The 12,436-nt window shown below is 35.5% G+C and overlaps 1 protein-coding gene across 2 annotated transcripts in view; it reads left to right on the top strand.

The window, feature by feature from the left end:
- FRK (fyn related Src family tyrosine kinase) overlaps window positions 1-12,436 on the top strand; it is a 98,010-nt gene that overhangs the window by 43,330 nt on the left and 42,244 nt on the right. For both annotated transcript variants that reach the window (XM_081295397.1, XM_081295398.1), the window contains one exon: window positions 5,737-5,858. In XM_081295397.1, coding sequence (XP_081151523.1) covers window positions 5,737-5,858 — 122 coding nt within the window. The remainder of the gene's footprint in view (window positions 1-5,736; window positions 5,859-12,436) is intronic.

Raw genomic sequence — 12,436 nt, 5'->3', positions numbered from 1 at the left:
AACTAATGGTCGCAGTACCAATTTTGCTGGAGCAGATGAAGGAAAGACAAAGTTGAAGGCACAGGTGAAGTACAGGTGGTAGAGACCCTGCAATTCCAGCTTAATGGGTTTTATTCTAAAAGCAATCAAAATAACACAGTGAAACAACAAAATCAACATTATTTATGTGTATATGTTGGTGAGATGTACCAGTTCATACTTTTAGAAGATAAACCCAGTGTTGGTGGAATGAGCAGAGAAGGGAGACTGAGATCATGCCTGTAAAATCTTGTGACAACATTGCCTGGCTCCTGGTACATGATCAATAAATATAAGCTCTTAATTTTAACTTATTTTAAAGAGAAGAGATTGCAGAATATTGTCATAACACATGTGGTGATGATGAACTGGATGGAGGTTATACTGGGGGCAAATGGAAATGAAGGGACTTCACAGAGGCCTTCCTGGCAATGTTGTTGAAACACAATAGCTGAAGGGAACCTGGAGCCAAGCCTTTCATTTAGATACGATAAATGACTGAATGTGGTTACGAGTGTGAACTGCAAACTATAGGCATTTTGCCAAGTTTAATACCATGGAAATATCCCAAGCCACACTGGTGAGAACAAGATTCGGTTTTAGCTGTCATTACACACATGGCTATGATGACAACAATAAAGACACCCTTAGCCCTGAGCTACCACAGGGATCTCCTCCCAGGTTACTTTTCCCAGTCATCAGGCCAAGTTGACCCCAAACTTTCCTTTTTGCATTTTCTGGGAGAAATATATATTTAAATATATATTTAATTTTTTTTCTGGGATAGGTTTTAGGACCTTGTTTTTATTTTTATTTTCAGGATTTGTCTATGGTAGTTGAAGACCAACTGCCTTGTTTTATTTAGGGAGACATTAGAAAAAAATATACATTTGGTTGATATCTATATTATATGAATGTTGATATTTAAGTGGTAATGCTAATTTTTTTTTTAAAAAAATTAAAGCTCACTTTATTTATTTATTCATTTTGGTAAAATACAGATTAAGGTCCTCTTCCTCTTTTTGAATTAGTAAAATGGGCTACTGCCATCTGGTGGCAGATTATCAGGAACGATAGGCAGGGATGAACTACGAACATAATTACAGTCATGTTTATATATTCACTCGTGTTCAATCATGAGCTCAAATTCATCAGGTCTAAAACAATTTATAATTTATCCTTTAAATTAGTTTTCTTAAAATGGGTTGAAAACAAATGTGTCCAGATATCAAGCTCTACACAGATGTGATTTTTTCTTAATCTGAAAACAAGGCTGTGAGGGTTGTTGTTCCCACCTACAAATGAGAAAATTGAAGTTTGGAGGTTAATTAACATCTCCAGTGAGATGCTGTCACTCTTAACCATTAGTCTACACTGCTTTCTAAGGTGTTGACGGGCACACCATCTGTAGTCACTCAGAGTTGAACCCTGGTGGTGCATGGACTCTCCCATCATTGTTCTTCTCATGTTCCTTTGGGTTTTTTCTTGTCTCTATCAATTCTAATTGCCAGACTTTCTAGTCCACACCTTTACAACACCTAGAGTTTGTTAAATAACTTAATTTTTTATATTTAAATAAATTATAATGTGATCTACAACTACATCTCACTGTAGACATTCAAATTATAGAGAAGAGCACAAAGTAAGAACTGAAAGTCCTTTGTCATCACTTTTATCATATCTCAGAGAAGAAGCACATATGAGTTTCGATTGGTTTTAAAAATATAAATAGGACTATATTATTCCGATTGCTCTGCAATGTACTCTTTTCATTTAATGATGTCTTAAAGATTTTTCTCTTGTCATGTTGTAGCCTTTTACCCACAGTGGATACTTGATAAATTGTTTGCAAAATAAAAGTTAGACTTTAGTCACATATTCCTTTTGCCACAAATAGGCATTAACTTTTATTTTTGGTAGTGGTACTGAGAATCAAACCCAGGGCATTTTAAAATTGAGCTATACATCCCTAGCCCTTTTTATTTTTATGTTGAGACAAGGTCTTACTAAGTTGACCAGGCTGCTGGCCTTCAACTTGTGACTCTCCCTCAGTCTCCTGAATCATTAGAATTATAGGCATGTGCCACCATCCTTGAGTTTTTGCTCAGTTTTCATCTAATGGAAGCATTTATTTCTCCTGGGATATAAGTTATCATAGGTATTGTATCCTTTTAGTTATTATTAATCAATAGCTTCTTCATGGCATAGTTATGGTACAGCAAATAGATTATTTTCATGAAATATCAATAGTGTGTATCTGTCTTATGTAAATATCTAATTTCTTTACTATTTCTATAGGTCAATAGTTCTCAAGATTTAATGTGCATCAGATCCACCTGGGAGGCTTGTTATAACCCAAATTGCTGGAATCCACTTCCAGAGATATTGGTTCAGTAGGTCTGGAATGAGGCCTGTGAATTTCCATTTCTAATAATTTCTGTGTGATGCTGATGCTCCTGGTCTAGAAACTCTACTCTAAAGACCACTGCTCTGTTTGGGTCACCTGTGCAATTTATATCTCATATGATATCTAGATCCCTTCTCAGTACTCATTGTTTTACTCCCTATAAGAACTGCAGGTTAAAGAGGGTGTCACAAATGGCTGTGGTGTGACACCAAACCTCTGGTATGCATGTTCTTTCACAATAGGGCCAGCAGGGACACTTAAAGGCAGAACTGAAGAGAATGGCAGTCCTGCCAACAGCTCAGACCTCAAATTAAGGAATAGTTTGCACGAGTGCAGAGGGTGGAACTAGCTATTGTTTTCTCATTAGTCTCTGTGGCATCACATGCTCCAAAGATTGCAATCTATAGCAGGTACGTCATCTTAGAGTATGAAGGATGGTATTATGATGCCGCTACATCCAGAAAACAATTTATTATTTATATTCTCTTTCTGGTAGGAGCTCAGCCAAGTAAAAAAGTGACCTGATGCATCCAGTCAAATATTTATATCAATTTCATCATTACTGTAGATTCAGTACTGAGTCCATAAAAGCAATTATACCCATCTACTAAACAAAAATCCAAAATTGAGACAGGATTTTTAAAACTTACTATAGAGTTTCTTTATAGTAAAATTGCTTAATCTTTAATCATTTGGTTTACAAAAACTGCTTGCTTATATGTATGTTGGGTAATGGAAACATCATTTATAAGGTTGATTATCTAAAATATCAATATAATGTGTATACATAAAACATAATGGAATGTTTGTACTTGAGAATGAAATATAGGAGATAAAAATTATAATTTAAAGAATTTAATTTTCTAGATAAGTTATAATTCTTGTAAACGTTTACGTATTTATGTTTTGACCAAGCATTTTAATGTATATGAATAATCAATGCACTTTGAATGAGGAAAATGCATTGAGCTGATTAGGAGTATTTCATCCATGGTGCTTCTTCACTTGAAATACTGTGTGAAGACATTTTGTCATTTCTGTAAATGGATTTTAAATATTAAATTTCACTAGGCATTCATGTATTCATAAAAACATGTATACTTTTTTAATGTCTTTGCTTAAACTTTATACAAAGGATATTATATTGGTATGTAAATTTCTTCTACTTCCTTTTGTCTCTGAACAATTTATGCATTTCAACTTCTGAGTAAAAGTACACTTAATATCCATAACTAAGCTTATATATGTTGAAAACAACATTTATTATTTATTTATTTACTCATTTTTTTTTTGGTGGTACTGGGAAATTAACCCAGGGCCTCATGCATGGTAGGCAAGGGCTCTACCACAAAAATTGGGTCCAACTTTTCAATGTTTGAGTTCTTTAGTGAATATTTTTGTCATATTTCTCCTTTGGCACACTCACCATATAAGTCAGGAAGTGAAATTGAGTAATGCCATATTGCTCTATAAATTTGTTGAACCAAATTATTTTGCCACTAGTATTGTGTAAAGTTTTTTTTTTTTGGGGGGGGGGACTGGTAATTGAACTCAGGGGCACTTTGCCACTGAACCACATCCATAGCCCTTTTTATTTATTTATCTTTAAATTTTGAGACAGGGTCTTGCTGAGTTGCTGAGAGCCTGTGTTGCTGAGGCTGGCCTTGAACTTGTGATCTTCATGCCTTAGGCTCCTGTGTTTGGATTACAGGCATGCTCCACTTGCTGGCTGTATAAAGTTCTTATTTCATATTTTCTCCAATATCTGATAATGTGAGAATTTTAAATTTTGGTCAGCATGAAAAGTGTGAAATTGTTTTTCATTGTGGTTTTTATATGTAATATTTAATTAGCATAGATAAAGACTGTGCTTCTTCATTTTTATTAATTATTTGGGTTTCCCATTTCTGTGAACTATCCAATTATGTACTTTGCCATTTTTTCCTACTGTTTTGTCTTTTGTTTTAGATCTCAATATAATATGAATATTAATCTTATTTTTTGTTATATACTTTGAAAAATTTTCTCCAAGTTTGTGACTTGTATTTTAATCTTATTCCATAGTAATCTTGTTGGTGAGGGAGTTTTAAATTGTGATGCAATAAATATTATTAATCTATTCCTTTAAGGTTTGTATATCTTTTTCTTTTTGCTCTAGTCCAATGTCCTTAGAAAGTTTTAAAGTTTGCCTTTTATATTAGATCCTTATGTGAAATTATTGTGTAAGCTGTTGGTAGCATCTATATTTCTCTATGGATTATTAATGATATCAGCATCATTTATTAAATAATTTGTCCTTTCATCACTGTTCTATATGTTGGGTCAGTTTGAGTTTTTATTATGTTTTTATTATTTAGTATTCCCTTGACTTATTTCTGAAATAGTAGGAAACAGGCATTTGTATTTTCTATGAATTTGTGACCTGCTACTTTGGAACTTTTCCATGTTTTTCATTGTTTCTGTTGGACCAATAATAGTCTATGACTGTTAATTTGGTGCTGACACTGAATCAGTGTGGCATCCATTAGTTTAGTTCCCCCCCAGTGTTTCCTGTTCTCTGTCTTCTGGTAAATGGTGGATTGCACTTTCCCCTCTTTTTGATTTAGGCATGGCATGTGACTGCTTGCCAATGGATTCATTCATGAGTCAAAGCTTGAAATAGAATCTCTGCATCTAACTCTTATATTTTTGAAAGGGTAAAGATAAGAGGGTAAAGACAAAGGGTGAGGTGGCACCAAGAAGGTACTTCCCAGCCAGAAGTAGCTTTTTCATATAATCTCTTCATTGACTAAAGTTTCCTTTGTATTAATAAATTCCTCTTACATATATTTTAGTGGGGTTGGGCCCCAATGGAGATGGGAAAAGAAAGGAATTAATGTTTGGGGGAGTATACTTTTAATCCCTCACACTGCAATAATAATTGAAATATTTGCCTCCTAACATCTAGGTGGTATTAAGTAAGCAGTGGACATTTGGATAGTGATGATGAGTAATTTTAGAGACTGGATCATGTTGGCTTACATGACAAGGACTATAGAGGGGCTTTGGCTTTGATAGAAGGAGAGAACAAGATCTCAGATTGTAGGGATGAGGAGGGGTGTGGAGCAGGCATCCCCCAAGTTTCTGCTTCATAATTTATTTTTATGGACGTCCTGAAAAATCATTCAAGTGCAAAAGTCACTATTTATATTTGTAACAATTTATTTAGTGTGTCAGATGTTTCTGATGTTAGGACACTTTCTTGCTAAGTTTCTTGCTTTTAAAACTGAACGTTGATGTTTAATTAAGGTTTTACATCTCTCTCTTTTTAGGTGGTTCTTTGGAGCAATTAAAAGAGCAGATGCAGAAAAGCAACTATTATATTCAGAAAATCAGACGGGTGCTTTTCTCATCAGAGAGAGTGAAAGCCAGAAAGGAGATTTCTCCCTTTCAGGTATGGACATTATTTTGTGGAGCTGGAATATAAATTTGAGAGTCTGCACTCATGAACCTGCTGTGTGGATATGGACATATTAAACATGCCTTCTTTTGTTTTCTTCATAATAACTCCAAAATTAAATCTACGGAACTACTCAGGAGTAATATAAAAATTAACACAAAAATTTCCTAAAGCTAGTAGTCTCTATAAACAGTTTCAAATATATGTACTCTAGATATGAAAGTGTAAGCACATAAATCTGGCTGTGTTTTTTCACTTCAGCATTATCTAGGATCCTTTTAGGGAAATGATAAGCAAGAAACAAAAACTATACTGTCTTCAAACTTAATTTGGCCATGATATAATTGTATATATGCACATATGCACACATATAATATATGCATTATAATGTATATGTAATGTATAAATTTTAACATATTATAACACATACAAACACACACATATGTATGCATTTGCATTTTACCTGTCTTTGCCTGGTAAATAGGAAGTGAATTGAAATGCTGAATGCAAATGCATTTAATTAACTCATGATATGTATGATGTCATCAAATGTAGTTTTCCAGCTGAAGGTCAAGTACATGTTTCTCCACCCTAGAAAATACAGAAGCTTAGGAGACCTGAGAAAGAACTTTTGAGAGTTCAGGTGATACATGTAGGTCTTTGCTTTCAAATATCTTTAAAGGTTTATGTTGCAGTGTTGCAGAGTGGCCTTTTCTTAAAGTCTCTACACTAGTTCAGCTCTAAATATCAAAATTTTTCACCACTTGCCTTATCCTGATCTCCAGTGGAAAAAAGCCTGTCCTTTGTGTTATTGTCCTCTTATTCAATTTTCCTGACTAGATGTAAACCTTGTAGGGGAAGAGACTTTGCTTCCTTTCATTCCTTCGGACCTGGAGTAAGTGCTTAGTACATGTGATGTCCCATACCTCACCGTGTCTGCCTGGCTCAGAGCTAGGAGTCAGGACAGCTTCATGGAGTCACAGTGAAGCAGGTCCTGAACCCCCATGTGTTGGGAACTTTGAACCTGTACTCTGGTCATGAAATGTGTTTTTGGCATCTGTTACCTTTCTGCTTACCTGGTGGTCCCAAATATTAGAGCAGGTGGGTTGGAGCTGGAGAAAATCAAGAATGGTATTATTGAGTCAGATATTGCAGAGGGTCCTTTTGCCTATTCTGATACTAAATCTATATGATTTTTCAAAATCATGTGGATTTGACTCAACTCTTACCTTCACGGATGAGAGGTTAGATAACGCTGTTCTGATTATCATTCTTGAAATGTGTCCAAGTTTAACATGTCCCTAACCTTTTAAAAGTTGCTTATACCCAGGGCAGTAATCAAAATACTTCATTATGAGCTCAGAATAATACCCTACCTGGTTGGGACTTCACACTAATGTATACCTGTACAAATTCAGGTGACATGAATATTTTATATAACATTGTTCTGATTATAAAAAAATTAAAAATTTATATAAACAAACAACTCAAATAAGAATTATCTAACATATCACTTTCTGAAAATAAATTTTGTGTTTGAAATATTTTTTCTGTCAACCTTTTTTTCTACACTCCATCTGCATATATTTATATACAATCATATACACTCACACCTTCATACACAGGAAACAAAATTGAGACCATCTTGTAAATATGGAAAAATCTATCTATGTATATGTATGTCTATGTGCACATATAAGCATATGTATACACACAATTTTGTGTGCATGTGTAATGTGGATCCAGGCTCCATTTTAAATTCTGTTTTGCAGTATCCTGTGACCATTTTTGCATGCCTTTTAATATTTTTTTAAAAGCTACATAACATTCCACTGTATAAACAACGATCATTTTATTTGACCTATTTCAAGTTTTGCACATTTTGTTATTTTCAGTGATTTTGCTATTATAAAATATGATATAGTGAAGATTCTTGTAGATAAATACTTGAATATTTAAGTATTTTCATGAGCATACTATGTATTGATGAAGAAAACTGAATCTTTTTGAAGTCTCTATGCTTAATAAGAAGAGATACATGAGAATTCCTTGTTTAAATGCATTCATATTAGTTTATTTGCCTTTGACAATATTTATATATTAAATTAGGTAGTAGTCATTTACAGTTAGGTGAAATGTTTCAGATCAGCATTAAAAATACAGAAGACTAATAACTCCATGAGAAAAATAACAGCAACAGCTGAATTACGTGATTTTATCTTTGAATAACATTTAGGCTATAGCAATGGCTCAGAACATTCTCTAAAAAGAATATTATGGAGCAAAACAGATTTACAGGCTTAGAACAAAATTACGAGGATATTGGCTGGTGTGTGCTGTGAATACTCTAGAGCTTGCTTATGGATTTAGGAAGCTTTGTAGGCCTTGCTCAGAGACCAGCATATCATTATAGATTCTTTTTCAATGAAGTCAAACAATTTAGAGTCTTTCAAACAAATTATCTGATTGCCGTGTATTCACTGGGAGATAAAGTAAATGCATCCTATTATGTTCCACTGAAAGGAAAATTTTCTTATTAGCCAGAGGGAAGGCTATGTGGGGGAAAGAAAAAGGTCTTCAATATATCCACATTAAATAAACAAACAATCCAATTGCTGACTGTTGATTATCACTAAAAATCTTCAGATGTACCGCTCATGGATTTATTCCTTAGTGCAGTTGTCTCCTTAATCAGTCAGAATTGATGGTCTTCAATTTTGCTGACTGCTGTGCGGGTAAAGGCAGGCAAATAATATCCCTTTTCTATCTCCATCTTTCCCACTTGAGTTTTCCTTAGAAGTATTGTCTTTATTCCTTGGGCAGCACTGGCTTGCAGCTGTCAGGGAAGAGCTTCATGAGAGAGCATGATTTATTGATGCTGGGGTGGCTCTGAGAAGCAGCAGCCCAAGGTTGGGGTGGGTGCTAATTGGGTTGTTGTGATCCTTGCGTGACTGTCGGCTCTTGTGAGGTCTGAGTAGATCAGAAAAGAGAGTTAGGCCATGACACCTCTCATAACGGCAAGACACTAATTAGCTGTGAATTACAGCAGCGCTTTTGGATATTACATATTATATGTGGTAGCCAGAGAATCTGTCTTCATTAGATGCATGACAGGTAGTTTTAGTGGCCCTACTGTTATTTGTCATTGGTAGTGAATTGTTTTTCTGATGAAAAATATAAATTTCTGACTGCATGTCACTGGTTTGGCTACTTCTTGACATTAGTCAATTACTTAAAAGGAAATTATTACACCATTATGTACAACTATAATGCACTAATAAAAATATGGAAAATAGAGAAAAAACAAAAAAGAAATTATTATTGTTATTACCATTAATATTAATTTAATATTTGGTGTCCTATAAAGCATTGATATTATTGTTTAGAGTAAATTTTAAGGAACGTGCACTTTGAGGGCTAAAATTCAGCTGTGGAGAGTTTTTCAAAACTCATTGCACAGTATAATTTTGCTTTAGATGGTTTACATATAAAACTTACAGAGAAGGAAGGGGAAATAGCTCAGTTGGTAGAGTGCTTGCCTAATATACCCACAGTCCTGGGTTCACTCATCAGCACCACCAAAACAACAACAACAAACAAACAAACAACAACAATAAAAATCTTACAGAGTAGGAAAGAGACTTCCAGATTCATCCTTGGTGAAACAGTTTAAAGAACAAATAATAGCAGCTTGCAGGTGGTTGAAAGAGTGACTTAATTGAAGACACACAAAAGGGCTCATTGACAATGCCTCCTGGAGATGAGCTTGTTTATTTATACATTAGTTTATTTCTTCAACAAATATTCAGAGTGCCTATTATGTGCTAGGCTCTCTGCTAGGTGAAGGGAAGCAAAGCTCAGAGGGGAACAGACTCTGGATTAAGTCTAGAGAAGGATATAATATAGTAGTCTTGTGAGAGAAGAGGGGCAGGGGCCAAGCATCCCAAGAAGATTTGGGGAGGGCTTCCTGGAGGAGGGAGCATTTGTGTTCTCCATCAATTTGTGTTACAAGGTGGCAGTGTGATTATTTTTGTCAATAACAAGTACACAGACCTCTGAGTATATTTTGTGTTTTGTGCAGTGGTGGGAAAGATGTAGGAGAGTGGAAGGATATGTGTATGTGAAGTGTGTGTGTCTGTGTGTCTCTGTGGATGGAGGGGCAGAAAATGAGTGGGGAAAGTTGGAGCTAGAAGGTTGAGGACTTTGTTCACCATACTGAGAAATTTGGGCTTTGTTCTACAAAGGAAAGTCCTAGGCAGGAAGTGATTTATCTGATCTGTTTTAGGTAGTTGCCTTTAATGTGAAGTATGGATGAGAAATTTATAAACATAAGTCTGGGGATATGTGAGAAGAGCAAAGACAGGGGCATCTCTTGTTGCTCTCTGAAGTCACAGGTGAAAGGCAGAGTCCATCAGGTGAGAGGCATATCCATCATTATTCTGCAGAAAAGCATTTTGGAACCCAAATTGGTGGGTTTCACATTAAGTCCCTGTTCCAGCACAGAGTGTCCCCCATCAAAGCGATATGGTCATTCTATGGCTTTCTTCTTCTTCTTCTTCTTCTTCTTCTTCTTCTTCTTCTTCTTCTTCTTCTTCTTCTTCCTCTTCCTCTTCCTCTTCCTCTTCCTCTTCCTCCTCCTCCTCCTCCTCCTCCTCTTCTTCCTCCTCTTCTTCCTCCTCTTCTTCCTCCTCTTCTTCTTCTTCTTCTTCTTCTTCTTCTTCTTCTTCTTCTTCTTCTTCTTCTTCTTCTTCTTCTTCCTATTATTATTATTACTATTACTATTATTACTATTATTATTACTATTCTTTTTTTTAATGGGGCAAGTATGAGAGTGGTCCTAGGACTAGGGATAAGAAGACTACTTTGGGTTTAGCAGTCTCATTGTAATGTCAAGCATTTGCAGGGTTGTTTAGAAAGCCCAGAACTTATGGACTTCAGGTACTGTGGGAAACTGCAGCTCCTCTTTCTCAGGAGAAGCAACTGGGGAGCCAGTAGGAGCTGAGTTTAGGTGCACCCTTTCTTGCTGGGTGGGGGTGATGGCATTCATGCTGAGTGGACCCTTTGCATTGCAATCCAGAAAGAGCTCCTAGGATTTTCTTAATGTCCTACTTGTCTGCACAGATGTTGGCCTGAGAAAGGATCAAGTTATGAGAAATGAAGAGAAGGGAATACAGGTGAGAGATATCTAGAAGATAGAACCCATGGGAATTGGTAGTTGATCAGAAATAGAGTAAAGTAAAGGAGGGTGAAAATTGGCTGTCAGACTTCTGAATTGAGTTGGGGAGCAGTGGTAACTTCAGCCAAAAAAAGTCTGTAGGAGGATGTAATTTGTAGGGAGAGAGAAGGGAGAACCAGGGCAAATAGTCTCCGAGGTGTTTGATGTACTTGTGAGTGGACATTGTAGTAGTTCACATTCTTTTGTGAGCTGTTTCTTGTTTATTTATTTTTAAAACCTTAACTGAGGTTAATTGAGCCAAGAATTACCAGGCAGTCCTTAAACCAGTTTCAGAGTTGTTTCTACTGATTTTGAGGATAGCATTTCCTGAATTTGAATTTCATTACAGTGAACATATAGGTCCCAAAGAATATGCCAGAGTTTTGTAATAAGTTTATGATTACTGTGAAGTCTTTTCTAGAGGATGTAAGACATGCTTTCTTGTGACATAATTTTATCTTAAAGTAAATATTCTAGAATTATATTCTACAATTTTTAGGACCTAATGAATGTTTTACTCTCCAATGTAATTGATCACTGTTGCTCAAAGTATTGCACAAATGGTAGAATTGTCTTCATAGAAAGAATGGCTCTTGATGTAGTATGTAATATTCCTATGATGGGGAAATTACGTGTTTATTAAGGGGAACATTGGTACTGTGAAATGACCAGAATTATCTGAAGCAACTTTCTGAATAATATGGGTGAATAACCTGAATGACACCATAGATGTATAAATGTTATTATTTCTGCATGACTTATAAGTTAATTCTGAAGGCAATCCAAAAATAATTAGAACAAGTCACTCATGGTGGTGCATGCCTATAATTCCAATGACTCAGAAGTCTGAGACAGTAGGATCCCAAGTTAGAGGCCAGACTGAAAAACTTGGTGAGACTCTGTCTCAAAATAAAATAAAAAGGGCTGGGGGTATGTTTCAGAGTGCCCCTGGGTTCAATCCCTCATTACACACACACACACACACACACACACACACACACACACTTGCATACATGCACACACAAAGTTATGAGATCAACAGCAGCTTCCTTAGGAAATATTCTCATGTTGACCATTGACCTTGTGAGTATACTTCATTTTGAATTTACACATTGAAAGATTCACTTATTTATGAGCAACTCTTTCACTATGGGTAACAATGTGCTTTTCAAACTAGACTGTAAACTCCTTGAGCAGAATAAACATTTTCATTGCTTCTGTTGCATGCATGTTTCTATCTCTATAGTTTCTACTAATTCTGTGAAGATAGTAGACCCTCTAATGCTTACCTCTTCATGCTGTGGCCTACTAAGAAAAAAGCTAAGCAAGGCCACTGTCACTTTTTAAAAACCTCTGA

The sequence above is a fragment of the Spermophilus citellus genome (assembly GCF_964194105.1).
Source record: "Spermophilus citellus genome assembly, chromosome: 5".
Lineage (NCBI taxonomy): Eukaryota > Metazoa > Chordata > Mammalia > Rodentia > Sciuridae > Spermophilus > Spermophilus citellus.
This window is presented reverse-complemented; position numbering and strand designations above follow the sequence as displayed.